This window comes from Pseudophryne corroboree, chromosome 4, assembly GCF_028390025.1.
Source record: "Pseudophryne corroboree isolate aPseCor3 chromosome 4, aPseCor3.hap2, whole genome shotgun sequence".
Classification (NCBI taxonomy): Eukaryota; Metazoa; Chordata; class Amphibia; order Anura; family Myobatrachidae; genus Pseudophryne; species Pseudophryne corroboree.
In genome coordinates, this window is record NC_086447.1 from 86026177 (window position 1) to 86044824 (window position 18648).

Sequence of the window (18648 nt, forward strand, 5' to 3'; positions counted from 1 at the left end):
CTGACTAGCTCGGATAACTCCCTGGCCTTCTCCTCCGGGAGAAACACCTTTTTCTGGACTGTGTCCAGAATCATCCCTAGGAACAGTAGACGTGTTGTTGGAATTAGCTGTGATTTTGGGATATTTAGAATCCACCCGTGCTGACGTAGCACTACCTGAGATAGTGCTACTCCGACCTCTAACTGTTCCCTGGACCTTGCCCTTATCAGGAGATCGTCCAAGTAAGGGATAATTAATACGCCTTTTCTTCGAAGAAGAATCATCATTTCGGCCATTACCTTGGTAAAGACCCGTGGTGCCGTGGACAATCCAAACGGCAGCGTCTGAAACTGATAATGACAGTTTTGTATCACAAACCTGAGGTACCCTTGGTGAGAAGGGTAGATTGGGACATGGAGATAAGCATCCTTGATGTCTAGAGATACCATATAGTCCCCTTCTTCCAGGTTCGCTATCACTGCTCTGAGTGACTCCATCTTGAATTTGAACCTTTTTATGTAAGTGTTCAAAGATTTTAGATTTAAAATTGGTCTCACCGAGCCGTCCGGCTTCGGTACCACAAACAGCGTGGAATAATACCCCTTTCCCTGTTGTAGGAGGGGTACCTTGATTATCACCTGCTGGGAATACAGCTTGTGAATAGCTTCCAATACTGCCTCCCTGTCGGAGGGAGATGTTGGTAGAGCAGACTTCAGGAACCGGCGAGGGGGAGACGTCTCGAATTCCAATTTGTACCCCTGTGATACTACCTGCAGGATCCAGGGGTCCACTTGCGAGTGAGCCCACTGCGCGCTGAAATTCTTGAGACGGCCCCCCACCGTGCCCGAGTCTGCTTGCAGAGCCCCAGCGTCATGCTGAGGACTTGGCAGAAGCGGGGGAGGGCTTCTGCTCCTGGGAAGAGGCTGCATGGTGCAGTCTTTTTCCCCTTCCTCTGCCCCGGGGCAGGAACGAGCGGCCTTTTTCCCTCTTGCCCTTATAGGGACGAAAGGACTGGGTTTGAAAAGACGGTGTCTTTTTCTGCTGAGAGGTGACCTGGGGTAAAAAGGTGGATTTTCCAGCCGTTGCTGTGGCCACCAGGTCCGATAGACCGACCCCAAATAACTTTTGATAAGCGTGTGAGCGCCTTATCTACCCTAGGGGGTGTTTCCCAACGTGCCCTAACCTCTGGCGGGAAAGGGTATAGTGCCAATAATTTATTAGAAATCAGCAGTTTTTTATCGGGGGAAACCCACGCTTTATCACACACCTCATTTAATTCATCTGACTCAGGAAAAACCACTGGTAGTTTTTTCACACCCCACATAATACCCTTTTTTGTGGTACTTGTAGTGTCAGAAATGTTCAAAGCCTCCTTCATTGCCGTGATCATGTAACGTGTGGCCCTACTGGACATTACGTTTGTCTCGTCACCGTCGACACTGGATTCAGTATCCGTGTCAGGGTCTGTGTCGACCACCTGAGGTAACGGGCGTTTTAGCGCCCCTGACGGTGTCTGAGACGCCTGAACAGGCACTAATTGATTTGTCGGCTGTCTCATGTCGTCAACAGTTTTTTGCAAAGTGCTGACATTGTCACGTAATTCTTTAATTACTACCATCCAGTCAGGTGTCGACTCCCTAGGGGGTGACATCACTAACACAGGCAATTGCTCTGCTTCCACATCATTTTCCTCCTCATACATGTCGACACAATCGTACCGACACCCAGCACACACACAGGGAATGCTCTGATAGAGGACAGGACCCCACTAGCCCTTTGGGGAGACAGAGGGAGAGTTTGCCAGCACACACCAGAGCGCTATATATATACAGGGATAACCTTATATAAGTGTTACTCCCTGTTATAGCTGCTGTATTTATATATTAGCTGCCAATAGTGCCCCCCTCTCTGTTTTACCCTGTTTCTGTAGTGCAGGACTGCAGGGGAGAGTCAGGGAGCCGTCCTTCCAGCGGAGCTGTGAAAGAAAATGGCGCTTGTGTGCTGAGGAGAAAGGCTCCGCCCCCTTCACGGCGGCCTTTTCTCCCGCTTTTTTCAGGAAACTGGCAGGGGATAAATGCATCCATATAGCCCAGGAGCTATATGTGATGCATTTTTTTTTTAGCCATATAAGGTTTTTATATCGTTTTTATTGCGTCTCAGGGCGCTCCCCCCCAGCGTCCTGCACCCTCAGTGACCGGAGTGTGAAGTGTGCTGAGAGCAATGGCGCACAGCTGCAGTGCTGCGCGCTACCTTATTTGAAGACAGGAACGTCTTCTGCCGCCGCTTTCTCCGGACCTCTTCGCTCTTCTGGCTCTGTAAGGGGGCCGGCGGCGCGGCTCCGGGACCCATCCAGGCTGAACCTGTGATCGTCCCTCTGGAGCTAATGTCCAGTAGCCAAGAAGCCCAATCCACTCTGCAGTCAGGTGAGTTCGCTTCTTCTCCCCTTAGTCCCACGATGCAGTGAGCCTGTTGCCAGCAGGACTCACTGAAAATAAAAAAACTATTTAAACTTTTACTTCTAAGCGGCTCAGGAGAGCCACCTAGCTTGCACCCTTCTCGTTCGGGCACAAAAATCTAACTGAGGCTTGGAGGAGGGTCATAGGGGGAGGAGCCAGTGCACACCAGCTAGTCTAAAGCTTTTACTTTTTGTGCCCAGTCTCCTGCGGAGCCGCTATTCCCCATGGTCCTTACGGAGTTCCCAGCATCCACTAGGACGTCAGAGAAATATATTTCTCTGCATGTAGGCTTCATAGATTATTTATTAAAGAATAATATTTACAATGCAAAAAAATAATAACAAAATAAAATTCAGTGCACAACGTCATGATGAAAGTTGTAATGTGGACATTGAGACAGCTGCAGATATAAGTGCCAGACACAACATTGTCCTGCTGCCCTTTATATCCCCACACACCGCTTTCCATGCATAAACCTACTGTAAATAGGAGGTGCCCAATGACTGCACATTAAGGGCTGAGTCAGAAGCAGGTGCGGCCGCTTCTGATCATACAGAGCACTATGGGGGTCATTCTGACCCGTTCGCACGCAGCGGTTTGTCGCTGCGGTGCGAAAGGGTCCGGAATGCGCATGCGCGGCGGCTGCACTACGCACGCGCGTCGTTGCCCGGCGACAGGGGTTGCTGGGTTACGTCGCGGAGAACGAAGAAAGCAGTCACAGAGACGACCGCAAGAAGATTGACAGAAAGAAGGTGTTCCTGGGTGTCACCGGACCGTTGCCTGCTGTTTTCGGGGTGTGGTGAAGAAAACGCAGGCGTGTCCAGGAGAACGGAGGGCGGATGTCTGACGTCAAAGCCGACCCCAGCATCGCTGAGATCGTCGCACAGGGTAAGTATGTCCAGGGCTAGTCTTGTTTTACTTAAATTTTTTTTAGCTTAGCAGGGCTGCACAAGCGATCGCAGCCCTGCTGAGCTAAAATACACTCCTCCATAGGCGTGGACTAGTTGATCGCAGCAGCAGCTAAAAGTTGCTGGCTACGATCAACTCGGAATGACCACTGATGGCATGTGATATTTCTCCATTTAAACATGGTGTCCTGCTCAGCGCTACTGCATCTTTATATGCAGCCACTGTCAACGACAAGCCGGGGACACGCCTGTGTGCCTCCCGTCACCTCCCCAGAACACACACTGCACACCACAGTTCTTGGGTCCAAATTCATTCTGCGTATCTATGTGGTAACCATATGGATGCATGCGCAGTACTTCCAACATCAGCCAACGGCATGCATACCGGCATTGCGTGCCTCTGAATGAGGCCCCTTATGTCCCCTAGGCCCTAGCCGGAGCACATTTCCTGACTGTAGTCTCTACGTACCACCTCAGACACTACCCGTAACACTGTTCCACCATAATCAGTGGAAGCCATAACAATGTTACTGTACGGAGAAAAAGGCAACGAAAGTTATATATCATGTAGTGCAGTGGTTCTCAAACTTTTTGGAATGATGGCACCCTAGAGTATCAGAACTGTTCTCTCGGCACCCCTAGGCCAAAAGTTTCTTATTGAGAAATATAGAAAGAAATATTAAAATAAGTAAATTGAGTTTATATGTCATCCTTAGGTTTAATTCTGTGGTGAGGGACAGGATTTGCTTCTGTTTGTCCACATATGTTATGATTGACAGCCACCAGCATTGGTTTTGCCTATTACATTGACATCAGGGCCGGTTCTTGCTCTTGTTGCGCCTCGGGCAAAACTATAGGGGCGTGGCTTCACACGGGGCGTGGTCAGTTACGCCCCCATTTGTGCCCCCTGTAGCGCCGCTGGAAGAGAATAAAAAAAAAAAAAAAGTATACTTACTATCCCCGTTCCTGATTCCAGACAACTGCAGACAGCCGCCGGCGCCGCTCCTCTCCTCGGATCAGCATAGACACTAGAGGTTAATTATGACCCCTAGTGTCTGTGCCACAATGCTGTGCGGTGAGTGATGACGTCATCGCGCACCGCACAGCAAAGGTCCCCTCCACGAAGAGTTCCCTTCAGAGCGGGGGACCAGCAGGGGGCACAGCGGCGGGGGGCACAGCAGCGGATCTTGCCACGGTGTGGCGCCCTCCGGAAGGCGGCGCCACGGGCAAAAGTCCTGCTTGCCCGTGGCAAGATCCGCTACTGATTGAGATAAATAATTTTGATTTGTCCTGGGCGGGACCACCAACCCAGGTCACCCCTGCAAGTGTCCGGAGGCACCCCAAGATGCCACGGCACACAGTTTGAGAACCGCTGATGTAGAGTGATGTCACTAATACACTCCATATCACGTTATATAAACTATAATATAATGAATGCCTAATTGTATAATGAATGATTCGACCTTGTAAGTCTTGAAAATTACCTTTTATGGATTTTGTTGTTCTTATTTGTAATGTCATTATATATAATAGTAGTAGCCTATTATATCCTGTCATTATCCAGCTGCAGCCATAGCCTATGTGTGGCTGCTGCCTGCGGTGGTAACACTGGGACATACAGTATGACTGGAGAAGAAGTCCCGGCGGAGTAGGGAGCACCATGCATGCACGGGGGAGGAGGCAGCTACAGGGAACTACATTTCCCACCGTCCTCCCTCGGCCAGTGCGAGGCCAGAGGCCGGAGCCGCCTCCGCGACCCATGTAGGTGTTGCTGGGAGTCCCGGTCTGCAGCACCCGGCTCCCGGGCATGTCACCCGCGGGCGGCTCTGTGCCGGACAGATGGCCCCGGTTCAGCAAGTTCCTCCTGTCCGCCTGTGCAGCCAGTGTGGCTGAGCTAGGTACTGAGCCAGTGTCCTCCTTATGTCTCTGCTGCTACAGCAGGCAATACTGATTGTATATGTATTACTCCTTATATGGCACATATGACTTCTGAAGCTGCAGTGGAACTATAAATACCAGCATACCCGTGCAGCCACTTCTAACCTCTGCATGGCCTGCAGCTGGGGGAGAGAGCCACAGCTTTCCTGTCTTCCATAAGGGTTGTTTGGGGAACATTAGTGTGTCACTGAATTGTATGTGTGTTACTTGTGTATGCTGTGTGCTTTGCACCTTCAGTATACACAAACCGGTTCGGTAAGTTAGGGTTATGGTAACCGTGTCAACACTAATTTTGGGAGAATTCATTTGCGGGCAGATGTCTCTGCCAGCGAATCAGTGCGGAATCAGCCGCACTTTGCGGCAGCCCAACTCGCACAAAACTGCTCTCACCCCCATAGGTTGTCGCCCAAAGGTTGTGAGCAGTTTTCCACAAATTCTGGCACGTGACGAGGGGTGTGAGATGCGGGTCCGTTGCCGGCATTTAAATGCTTTCACAAATTTGCACCATTTGCCAGCTTTTGAATTCCTCTCAATGTGGACATGTTCATGTTTCGACATGTTCATAATGTTGACACTGATGAAATGTTGACATAGTCACAATGTCAAAAATCCTGATTTTAAGAGATGCCTAACGCTAACCCTAATCCCTAAACCTGTCCCTAATGTCAACATTTTCACTGTCGGCATGTCATATACCAACACTGCCCATGTTCACATTTCCCAGATGTTAACTTTTAGTAAATGTCAACATCATAACATTACATACAGCATAATGTACGCTTTGTTCTGATTTGCAGTGCTGGGAACATTAGTTGCAACGTTTTTATTCCTCTGCGATTTTTATCATTTTTCCTATAAACAGCCGCTTAGTTGAGAAGGGACAGTTCCTATAAGGAATTCCATACAGGGAAGAAGATCCCTTCAAAACGGCATGTGTATAAGAATGAAGACAAATAATCCAGTTTAGCGAGTGCATTGGAATATGTGTGTGGGTTTCTCTAAAGCACAGGTTCTCAAACTCGGTCCTCAGGACCCCACACAGTGCATGTTTTGCAGGTCTCCTCACAGAATCGCAAGTGAAATAATTTGCTCCACCTGAGGACCTTTTAAAATGTGTCAGTGAATAATGAATACACCTGTGCACTTGCTGGGTTACCTGCAAAACATGCACTGTGTGGGGTCCTGAGGACCGAGTTTGAGAACCACTGCTCTAAAGTATAATATACTAATAACCATGTTACATTTCTAATGATACAAATAATTGAAGTGCATGGTAAGAGCATCCCTGGTTAGTGCCCACCTCATGTGAGAATTTAGTTGGGGGGGTTCCATATCTTCATATGCTGTCTCTGCTTACTGGCCGATGATATTGCTCCAGACACCGTAAATTGCTATTTTTGATATCTAAAGGGCCCTACACATTTAAAGATCCACCTCCGAGCTGCCCGACAGCGAATATGGCCGACGGGCGACCCGGCGGCGGGGGGGGGGGCAGTGACGGGGGAGTGAAGCCGTCACACGGCTCCATAGAAGTGCAGGCAAATATGGACGAGATCGTCTATATTTGCCTGCATGCACAGCCGACGGGGCACCAGCGATGAACGATCGCGGGGCCACGCATCGTTCATCGCTGGTGCCTCCACACTGAAAGATATAAACAGTATCTCGTTCATTAATGAACGAGCTCTCTCATATCTTTGAGTGATATCGCCCAGTGTGTAGGGTCTATAAATGAGATTGAGGATAGAAGGGGTGGACAGCGGTTAACCAGTTTTGCTCTTTGATAAATGACCTTTAGGCCTGGTACCCATTAGCATTGTATTTGCACTGTTAAATGCTAGTGAAACCGTGTATGCTGGACGCTAGTGTTTGAAGCTCACTCAGCGCTCCCTATAGGCTTCCACGTTGCGTTTTCTGGATAAGACCATTTGGGTAAAACAATTTGTTCTAAAAATAGGAACGCTACCACCGTGCTATTTAACACCAGTAACCGTGGTTTTCGTTATTTTGACAAAAGAAACAATTATTTTTGGTGTTTACTGGTTTACATGCCTTAAAAACACTAGTTAAAACTCATGTCATATATAAGGAACTTTGAAGTAAGCAGGGCAAGAGCCCACATGTAGGCAATGACTGAAGTCAAATACGTGTCCACGCCAATCTGTACCCTATCAGAGCTTTAGAATGCCCACAGAAGCATTGCAACCTGTAGCCAATCATAACTTTTACATTGGCCCTCATTCCGAGTTGTTCGCTCGGTAAAAATCTTCGCATCGCAGCGATTTTCCGCTTAATGCGCATGCGCAATGTCCGCACTGCGACTGCGCCAAGTAAATTTGCTATGCACTTAGTAATTTTACTCACGGCTTTTTCATCGGTCTGGCGATCGTAATGTGATTGACAGGAAATGGGTGTTACTGGGCGGAAACAGGCCGTTTTATGGGCGTGTGGGAAAAAACGCTACCGTTTCCGGAAAAAACGCAGGAGTGGCCGGAGAAACGGAGGAGTGTCTGGGCGAACGCTGGGAGTGTTTGTGACGTCAAACCAGGAACGACAAGCACTGAACTGATCGCAGATGCCGAGTAAGTCTGAAGCTACTCAGAAACTGCTACGAGGTGTGTAATCGCAATATTGCGAATACTTCGTTCGCAATTTTAAGATGCTAAGATTCACTCCCAGTAGGCGGCGGCTTAGCGTGAGCAACTCTGCTAAAATCGCCTTGCGAGCGAACAACTCGGAATGACCTCCATTGTTCACAGACCCGGCCCAACCGGTATCCAATCAGAACTTTACTTGTTGTGTGCGGTTGCAGGTTGGTCTGGGTCTGAACAATATAAAGTTTTGATTGGATTAGTTACAGGTTGACCTGGGTCTGTGAACATTCAGAGATTTATGGGGCCCATATATCTGAGATTGATTTGCAGGTGCCATCGGGCAAAATCCAACATGACGGAAATCCTTGAGTCGCCCGCCGATTACCACCCAGAAATGATCGGAATCGCTCAGTCAGGTATTTGTAACATGTGAGAACGGGGAATTGGGCTTTAGATGTATGGCCTGCATTAGAATGCTCTAAAAACCAGACCAACCTGTAGCATATCCAATCACAACCTTACTGTATATTCTGGCCCAGGCCAACCCGTGGCCAATCACATCTTTAGTTTGTTCTAAGGTTCAGACCAACCTGTAGCCAATCAGAGCTTTAGAATGCTCAAAATTAGCCGTAGACCCAATGGCAGTGGTGAAATGCACATACTGTGTATTACGAATCAACATTGTGTTTTGTCTGAATCCTGTAAATAAAATGTTACAACACAGCTGCCAGGCTGTTAACCAACCAGCCCCATTCTAGCCACATAACACCCATCCTCTACTCCCTTCACTGGCTGCCTGTAAGATGGCGAATCATCTTCAAGATTGGCTTACTGCGTTTCAAAGCATTACATGACCAAGGCCCAAGGTACCTGAAGCAGCTTGTGACCCCATACTGCCCCACTCCATTACTGCGATCTGTAGATGAAGGACTTTTAGCAGTACCTAGAAACTACCGTAATTCATCTGGGGGTCGAGCTTTTAGTCATGCGGCTCCGACTCTATGGAACTCACTTCCCCGCACAGTGCGAGAGGCCCCAACTATAGAATCCTTCAAAAGTAGACTCAAGACTTTTCTGTTTCCTCAAGCATTTCCATAATGTCCCTTTTAGTATCTTCATGTTTTCTGTATTTTATGAAAAGCTGTTCTGTACTTCATTATTTTCTGTACTATATTATGCTATGTATCTGTTAAGCACCTTGAGTCCTATTGGAGAAAGAGCGCTATATAAATAAAATTATTATTACTATTACTATAATTGTATAATAACCTTATGAGGGAATAGTGTATATCAGGGACTGCATGTTACTATAACATTCTCTATGTTACCTGTTTACAGTGACCTTTCCACTGGATCTCACCAAGACCCGGCTGCAGATACAAGGTGAAGCTGCTTTAAAGCAACATGGAGGATCCGCTGCGCCGTACAGAGGAATGGTGCGCACAGCGAGGGGAATAGCGCAGGAGGAAGGATTACTGAAGCTTTGGCAGGGAGCTACACCGGCAGTCTATCGCCATATTGGTAATGACTTCCCGGATATAACGCATGGGGAGATCACCAGAATAATAATCTCTGCACAGAACAGTTGCATTTGGTAGTACTGTAGTACTGGTATTAGTACTGTGAGGGTGCAGGTGTACTGGTGCTTTACTCACACTGTACAGATCATTCAGGATTTTACACTGGTACTAATGTTAATATTAAGCCATACAAGAGGTTCCTCTGAGAGTTACACAGTAATGCCCCAAGACCAGTATGATGCCCCTAAATGAGGTCAGCACCGGATCTGTGGTACAATGAGCGTGGGCAGTATAATCTTGTTGCTCAGATCTGTGTGTGTGTGTCTTTCTATCAATTTCATATCTACTGTGTGTGCTATCACGGCACCGCGCGTGTGTGTGGGTCTGCGTATCACGGCACCGCGCGCGCGTGTGGGTCTGCGTATCACGGCACCGCGCGCGTGTGGGTCTGCGTATCACGGCACCGCGCGTGTGTGTGGGTCTGCGTATCACGGCACCGCGCGTGTGTGTGGGTCTGCGTATCACGGCACCGCGCGTGTGTGTGGGTCTGCGTATCACGGCACCGCGCGTGTGTGTGGGTCTGCGTATCACGGCACCGCGCGTGTTTTAGTCTTTGTAACTTCGCACCTTGTGTAGCAGAGCCCATCACCTGTATCAGTAACGTGCAGCATGCCATTCCTTCCTCATCACCTTGTGTAGCAGAGCCCATCACCTGTATCAGTAACGTGCAGCATGCCATTCCTTCCTCATCACCTTGTGTAGCAGAGCCCATCACCTGTATCAGTAACGTGCAGCATGCCATTCCTTCCTCATCACCTTGTGTAGCAGAGCCCATCACCTGTATCAGTAACGTGCAGCATGCCATTCCTTCCTTATCACCTTGTGTAGCAGAGCCCATCACCTGTATCAGTAACGTGCAGCATGCCATTCCCTCCTCATCACCTTGTGTAGCAGAGCCCATCACCTGTATCAGTAATGTGCAGCATGCCATTCCCTCCTCATCACTTTGTATAGCGGAGCTCCTATCCTGTATCAGTAATGTGCAGCATGCCATTCCCCTCCTCATCACCTTGTGTAGCAGAGCCCATCACCTGTATCAGTAATGTGCAGCATGCCATTCCTTCCTCATCGCCTTGTGTAGCAGAGCCCATCACCTGTATCAGTAACGTGCAGCATGCCATTCCCCTCCTCATCACCTTGTGTAGCAGAGCCCATCACCTGTATCAGTAGCGTGCAGCATGCCATTCCCCTCCTCATCACCTTGTGTAGCAGAGCTCCCCGCCGGTAACAGTAACATGCACAAGTAATCCGGGTGTAGTCCTGTAATCAGTTTGCCTTCTCATGTCACGCAGTGTATTCCGGAGTCCGTATGATGGTCTACGAACAGCTGCGAGACTCCCCCCTTGGGAAAGGGGAGGATGAGACCTTCCCTCTGTGGTAGGTGTATAGATATTTTTGTCTCTATTTTTATTTGTTTTTTATGTTTCGTCTTTGAATCGACACAATAGAAAGGGAGAGTCGGGTGTGGTTATGTGGTAGTCTTGTAGCAAGTAACGGTATGCTGTTCTTTCCTCATCAGGGTGTCCTCAGACCTGCCATACAGTGTATAATGAATTATATGTGGAATATGGAGTAGTAGTGTACATTTATCTAAGGAGCCTACACAGAAAAAACGTATATATTCCCCCATGTACATACGCGCAAGGGTTCCTAATGGTCATCACCATCGGCGTTGACTTGCAGTGCAAACTATACACCTCCAAACAGGCGTATTATCACGTACGTCCATGTTTACAGTTACTGTAACACACCCACACTGAACTTTCCCTAAGTGAGAACACCCCATCACGCCCCATTTCCGCCCCTTTGGTCGTAGGTTCAGATGCAATAGAAATGGGCATGACAATGCATAGACTGTATATATGTCGAGGAGATTTGGGGCCGGATGTTTTGGAATGCGAGACGGCCGGAGCTCCGAGACGACGGCCGAGCCCGTACTTTTTTAAAGCAGCAAACGTTTACAAGACAAAACCAACCTGGTCTTGCCTTTTAAACGCTTGCTGCTTTAAAAAAAAAAGTACGTGTTCGTCCGGGGTCTTGGAGCTTCGGCCGTCTCGCATTTCAATACATCTGGCCCTTGGGGTGTGATTTACCAAGATGTTTTCACCCCAAAAACGTCAATACCAAAGTTAAAAACCTATAATGAACATGTGCTTAAAGGGAGGGGTAGGAAGTCAGACACACTTCAGTGAACTTGTACCACACAAGTGGGGGGACAGTCAGGATCCGGGTGGGGGATGGGAGACGGGGGGGGAGCAGAGCTGCACTAGTGACCGCTCTGCACTGGAAGAGGGCGCTGCCTGTTTGGGGTTACAGTCTAAAAGGGACGGGTGTAACCAGGAGGGTGATCTGGGAAAGAGAGTAGGAGGGAGTCAGAAGGTTAGAGTAATGAGCTGTGAGGAGGCTGCTGGGCTATTATGAAGAAGAGAGGCCGGCAGAATGTGTGGATACTAGAGGAGAGTCTGCTAGGGATAGGAAGTAGTACCAGAACAGTCCATGCAACATGGGAGAAATCTTGGGTACGGGAGTGAGAGAAGATGACCAGAGTGAACGTGAGACAGCAGACAGTGGAAAAGCGGAGAGATCGGGGGAAGGGTGTGAACAGAATAGAGGTCGGAAATGTAAAAGGGGGTGGAGTGATTGAGGGCTTTATATGTGAGGGTGAACTGAACATTCAGGTGGATGGGAAGCCAGAGGGGTGAGTCTGGCACAGTCGCCCGGAAGAGGTATATGAAAGGAGCAACAGTACAAAGTATAGATTAGATTAGTGAGAGGGAGGCCAGAAAGGAAAAAGTTGCATTAGTCCAGGCGGGAAATGACAAGTGCTTGGATGAGACTTTTGGTGGCATCCATATATGCTATAAATATTGCTGAGGTGGAAGCGGCAGGATTGAGAGAGAGAGACTGGATGTGGGGAGAAACGGAGAGGATGGAGTTAAGGATGATACCCAAGCCAGAGGGCTTGGGGAACTGAGATTGGGAGGACAGGCATTGGAGTTGGGAGGACGGTGAGTATGGATTTGGGGGAAATGAGTGGGTCCTGGATGTGGAAATACAGTGAGTGCGGATTTGGAAATGACGACTTTCAGAAAGCGCTGAGGCACCCAGGAGCAGATAGCAGAGAGACTGTTCGAGGCACCAGAAACTAAACCCCAATACTGAGATTTCCTTTCCTCAAAACTCTATTCAGGTCGTTATAACAAACTCCATGTGACTCTGGTATTCCTATAGATAGACATAATCATTTTTATTTTCCAAGGAAATGTCCTAAAAATCATCATGTCAAATTGGTTACTCTTAAATATTTATTAGCAATTTCATTTGCTGGGCCACGTGACGTCCTTGCCCCTTGCCCCTGTATAACTGTGTTTCTCTGACGTCCTAGTGGATGCTGGGACTCCGTCAGGACCATGGGGATTAGCGGCTCCGCAGGAGACAGGGCACAAAAATAAAGCTTTAGGATCAGGTGGTGTGCACTGGCTCCTCCCCCTATGACCCTCCTCCAAGCCTCAGTTAGGTTTTTGTGCCCGTCCGAGCAGGGTGCAATCTAGGTGGCTCTCCTAAAGAGCTGCTTAGAAAAAGTTTTTAGGTTTTTTATTTTCAGTGAGTCCTGCTGGCAACAGGCTCACTGCATCGAGGGACTTAGGGGAGAGAAGTGAACTCACCTGCGTGCAGGATGGATTGGCTTCTTAGGCTACTGGACACCATTAGCTCCAGAGGGATCGAACACAGGCCCAGCCATGGAGTCCGGTCCCGGAGCCGCGCCGCCGACCCCCCTTGCAGATGCCGAAGATTGAAGAGGTCCAGAAACAGGCGGCAGAAGACTTTTCAGTCTTCATGAGGTAGCGCACAGCACTGCAGCTGTGCGCCATTGTTGTCAGCACACTTCACACAGCGGTCACTGAGGGTGCAGGGCGCTGGGGGGGGCGCCCTGGGCAGCAATGTATAATACCTTTCTTATGGCTAAAAATACATCACATATAGCCCTTGAGGCTATATGGATGTATTTAACCCCTGCCAGATCTCACAAACTCCGGGAGAAGAGCCCGCCGAAATAGGGGGCGGGGCTTATTCTCCTCAGCACACAGCGCCATTTTCCTGCTCAGCTCCGCTGTGAGGAAGGCTCCCAGGACTCTCCCCTGCACTGCACTACAGAAACAGAGTAAAACAGAGAGGGGGGGCACTTTTTTTGGCGATATTACTATATTTAAGCTGCTATAAGGATACAACACTTATATAGGGTTGTTCCCATATATATTATAGCGCTTGGGTGTGTGCTGGCAAACTCTCCCTCTGTCTCCCCAAAGGGCTGGTGGGGTCCTGTCTTCAATAGAGCATTCCCTGTGTGTCTGCTGTGTGTCGGTACGTGTGTGTCGACATGTATGAGGACGATGTTGGTGTGGAGGCAGAGCAATTGCCGGTAATGGTGATGTCGCCCCCCAGGGAGTCGACACCGGAATGGATGGCTTTGTTTATGGAATTACGTGATAATGTCAGCACATTACAAAAATCAGTTGACGACATGAGACGGCCGGCAAACCAGTTAGTACCTGCCCAGGCGTCTCAGACACCGTCAGGGGCTGTAAAACGCCCTTTACCTCAGTCGGTCGACACAGACCCAGACACGGACACTGAATCTAGTGTCGACGGTGAAGAAACAAACGTATTTTCCAGTAGGGCCACACGTTATATGATCACGGCAATGAAGGAGGCTTTACATATCTCTGATACTGCAAGTACCACAAAAAGGGGTATTATGTGGGGTGTGAAAAAACTACCTGTAGTTTTTCCTGAATCAGAGGAATTGAATGATGTATGTGATGAAGCGTGGGTTAACCCAGATAGAAAAGTGCTAATTTCAAAAAAGTTATTGGCATTATACCCTTTCCCGCCAGAGGTTAGGGCGCGCTGGGAAACACCCCCTAGGGTGGATAAGGCGCTCACACGCTTATCAAAACAAGTGGCGTTACCGTCTCCTGATACGGCCGCCCTCAAGGATCCAGCTGATAGGAGGCTGGAAACTACCCTAAAAAGTATATACACACATACTGGTGTTATACTGCGACCAGCCATCGCCTCAGCCTGGATGTGCAGTGCTGGGGTGGTCTGGTCGGATTCCCTGACTGAAAATATTGATACCCTGGATAGGGACAGTATTTTATTGACTTTAGAGCAATTAAAGGATGCTTTTCTTTATATGCGAGATGCTCAGAGGGATATTTGCACTCTGGCATCGAGAGTAAGTGCGATGTCCATATCTGCCAGAAGAAGTTTATGGACGCGACAGTGGTCAGGTGATGCGGATTCCAAACGGCATATGGAAGTATTGCCGTATAAAGGGGAGGAATTATTTGGCGTGGGTCTATCGGATCTGGTGGCCACAGCAACTGCCGGGAAATCCACCTTTTTACCTCAGACCCCCTCCCAACAGAAAAAGACACCGTCTTTTCAGCCGCAGTCCTTTCGGTCCTATAAGAACAAGCGGGCAAAAGGACAGTCATATCTGCCCCGAGGCAGAGGAAAGGGTAAGAGAGGGCAGCAAGCAGCTCCTTCCCGGGAACAGAAGCCCTCCCCGGGTTCTGCAAAGCCCTCAGCATGACGCTGGGGCTTTACAAGCGGACTCAGGAGCGGTGGGGGGTCGACTCAAGAATTTCAGCGCGCAGTGGGCTTGCTCACAGGTGGACCCCTGGATCCTGCAGGTAGTATCTCAGGGTTACAGGTTGGAATTCGAGAAGTCTCCCCCTCGCCGGTTCCTAAAGTCTGCTTTGCCAACGTCTCCCTCAGGCAGGGCGACGGTATTGGAAGCCATTCACAAGCTGTTTTCTCAGCAGGTGATAGTCAAGGTACCCCTCCTACAACAGGGAAAGGGGTATTACTCCACGCTATTTGTGGTACCGAAGCCGGACGGCTCGGTAAGACCTATTCTAAATCTGAAATCTTTGAACCTGTACATACAAAAATTCAAGTTCAAGATGGAGTCACTCAGAGCAGTGATAGCGAATCTGGAAGAAGGGGACTTTATGGTGTCCCTGGACATCAAGGATGCTTACCTGCATGTCCCAATTTGCCCTTCACACCAAGGGTACCTCAGGTTCGTGGTGCAAAACTGTCATTATCAGTTTCAGACGCTGCCGTTTGGATTGTCCACGGTACCTCGGGTCTTTACCAAGGTAATGGCCGAGATGATGTTTCTTTTGCGAAGAAAAGGCGTATTAATTATCCCTTACTTGGACGATCTCCTGATAAGGGCAAGGTCCAGAGTACAGCTGGAAGACGTAGTAGCACTAACCCAAGTAGTGCTGCAACAGCACGGGTGGATTCTGAATTTTCCAAAATCTCAATTGAACCCGACGACACGTCTGCTGTTCCTGGGAATGATTCTGGACACGGTTCAGAAAAAGGTGTTTCTTCCGGAGGAGAAAGCCAGGGAGTTATCCGAACTTGTCAGGAACCTCCTAAAACCAGGAAAAGTGTCTGTGCATCAATGCACAAGAGTCCTGGGAAAGATGGTGGCTTCTTACGAAGCGATTCCATTCGGCAGATTCCACGCACGAACTTTTCAGTGGGATCTGCTGGACAAATGGTCCGGATCGCATCTGCAGATGCATCAGCGGATAACCTTATCGCCACGGACAAGGGTGTCTCTTCTGTGGTGGTTGCAGAGTGCTCATCTGTTAGAGGGCCGCAGATTCGGCATACAGGACTGGGTCCTGGTGACCACGGATGCCAGTCTGAGAGGCTGGGGAGCGGTCACACAGGGAAGAAACTTCCAGGGAGTATGGTCAAGCCTGGAGATGTCTCTTCACATAAATATACTGGAGCTAAGAGCGATTTACAATGCTCTAAGCCTGGCAAAACCCCTGCTTCAGGGTCAGCCGGTGTTGATCCAGTCGGACAACATCACGGCAGTCGCCCACGTAAACAGACAGGGCGGCACAAGAAGCAGGAGAGCAATGGCAGAAGCTGCAAGGATTCTTCGCTGGGCGGAAGATCATGTGATAGCACTGTCAGCAGTGTTCATTCCGGGAGTGGACAACTGGGAAGCAGACTTCCTCAGCAGACACGATCTACACCCGGGAGAGTGGGGACTTCATCCAGAAGTCTTCCACATGATTGTGAACCGTTGGGAAAAACCAAAGGTGGATATGATGGCGTCTCGCCTCAACAAAAAACTGGACAGGTATTGCGCCAGGTCAAGAGACCCTCAGGCAATAGCTGTGGACGCTCTGGTAACACCGTGGGTGTTCCAGTCAGTGTATGTGTTTCCTCCTCTGCCTCTCATACCAAAAGTACTGAGAATTATACGGCAAAGGGGAGTAAGAACGATACTCGTGGCTCCGGATTGGCCAAGAAGAACTTGGTACCCGGAACTTCAGGAGATGCTCACGGAAGATCCGTGGCCTCTACCTCTAAGACGGGACCTGCTTCAGCAGGGACCGTGTCTATTCCAAGACTTACCGCGGCTGCGTTTGACGGCATGGCGGTTGAACGCCGAATTCTAAGGGAAAAAGGCATTCCGGAAGAGGTCATTCCTACACTGGTAAAAGACAGGAAGGAGGTGACTGCACAACATTATCACCGCATTTGGAGAAAATATGTTGCGTGGTGTGAGGCCAGGAAGGCCCCCACGGAGGAATTTCAACTGGGTCGATTCCTACATTTCCTGCAAACAGGATTGTCTATGGGCCTCAAATTGGGGTCCATTAAGGTTCAAATTTCGGCCCTGTCGATTTTCTTCCAGAAAGAATTGGCTTCAGTTCCTGAAGTCCAGACTTTTGTAAAAGGAGTACTACATATACAGCCCCCGGTTGTGCCCCCAGTGGCTCCGTGGGACCTTAATGTAGTTTTGGATTTTCTCAAATCCCATTGGTTTGAGCCACTCAAATCGGTGGATTTGAAATATCTTACGTGGAAAGTAACCATGCTACTGGCCCTGGCTTCAGCCAGGAGAGTATCAGAATTGGCGGCTTTATCGTATAAAAGCCCATATCTGATTTTCCATTCGGACAGGGCAGAACTGCGGACGCGTCCTCAGTTTCTGCCTAAGGTGGTGTCAGCGTTTCACCTGAACCAGCCTATTGTGGTGCCTGCGGCTACTAGCGATTTGGAGGATTCCAAGTTGCTGGACGTTGTCCGGGCATTGAAAATATATATTTCAAGGACGGCTGGAGTCAGAAAATCTGACTCGCTGTTTATACTGTATGCACCCAACAAGCTGGGTGCTCCTGCTTCTAAGCAGACGATTGCTCGTTGGATTTGTAGCACAATTCAACTTGCACATTCTGTGGCAGGCCTGCCACAGCCTAAATCTGTCAAGGCCCATTCCACAAGGAAGGTGGGCTCATCCTGGGCGGCTGCCCGAGGGGTCTCGGCATTACAACTCTGCCGAGCAGCTACGTGGTCGGGGGAGAACACGTTTGTAAAATTCTACAAATTTGATACCCTGGCTAAAGAGGACCTGGAGTTCTCTCATTCGGTGCTGCAGAGTCATCCGCACTCTCCCGCCCGTTTGGGAGCTTTGGTATAATCCCCATGGTCCTGACGGAGTCCCAGCATCCACTAGGACGTCAGAGAAAATAAGATTTTACTTACCGATAAATCTATTTCTCGTAGTCCGTAGTGGATGCTGGGCGCCCATCCCAAGTGCGGATTGTCTGCAATACTTGTACATAGTTATTGTTACAAAAAAATCGGGTTGTTATTGTTGTGAGCCGTCTGTTCAGAGGCTCCTACGTTTGTCATACTGTTAACTGGGTTCAGATCACAAGTTGTACGGTGTGATTGGTGTGGCTGGTATGAGTCTTACCCGGGATTCAAAATCCTTCCTTATTGTGTACGCTCGTCCGGGCACAGTATCCTAACTGAGGCTTGGAGGAGGGTCATAGGGGGAGGAGCCAGTGCACACCACCTGATCCTAAAGCTTTATTTTTGTGCCCTGTCTCCTGCGGAGCCGCTAATCCCCATGGTCCTGACGGAGTCCCAGCATCCACTACGGACTACGAGAAATAGATTTATCGGTAAGTAAAATCTTATTTTTCAGACCGAGGCTGTAGCAAGCCGGCCAGCTGTAACCTGACGTTGCCAGGTGCACTTGGGCCTGCAGCAGACACCGGCGTGCCAGCTGATTTGTTTGTGCTGAGTATGGCGGAAATCCAGCTGACTCTGCTGTATCCTATCTGTACCTTTTAATTTA

The 18648-nt window shown here is 49.1% G+C and overlaps 1 protein-coding gene across 1 annotated transcript in view; it reads left to right on the top strand.

Moving 5' to 3' along the window:
• Positions 1-5040: 5040 nt before the first annotated feature.
• The window catches only part of SLC25A27 (solute carrier family 25 member 27), an 83579-nt gene continuing 69971 nt past the window's right edge, over positions 5041-18648 (top strand). The window contains exons 1-3 of the mRNA XM_063915223.1: positions 5041-5241; positions 9214-9396; positions 10748-10832. Coding sequence (XP_063771293.1) covers positions 5151-5241; positions 9214-9396; positions 10748-10832 — 359 coding nt within the window. The 5' untranslated portion in view covers positions 5041-5150. The remainder of the gene's footprint in view (positions 5242-9213; positions 9397-10747; positions 10833-18648) is intronic.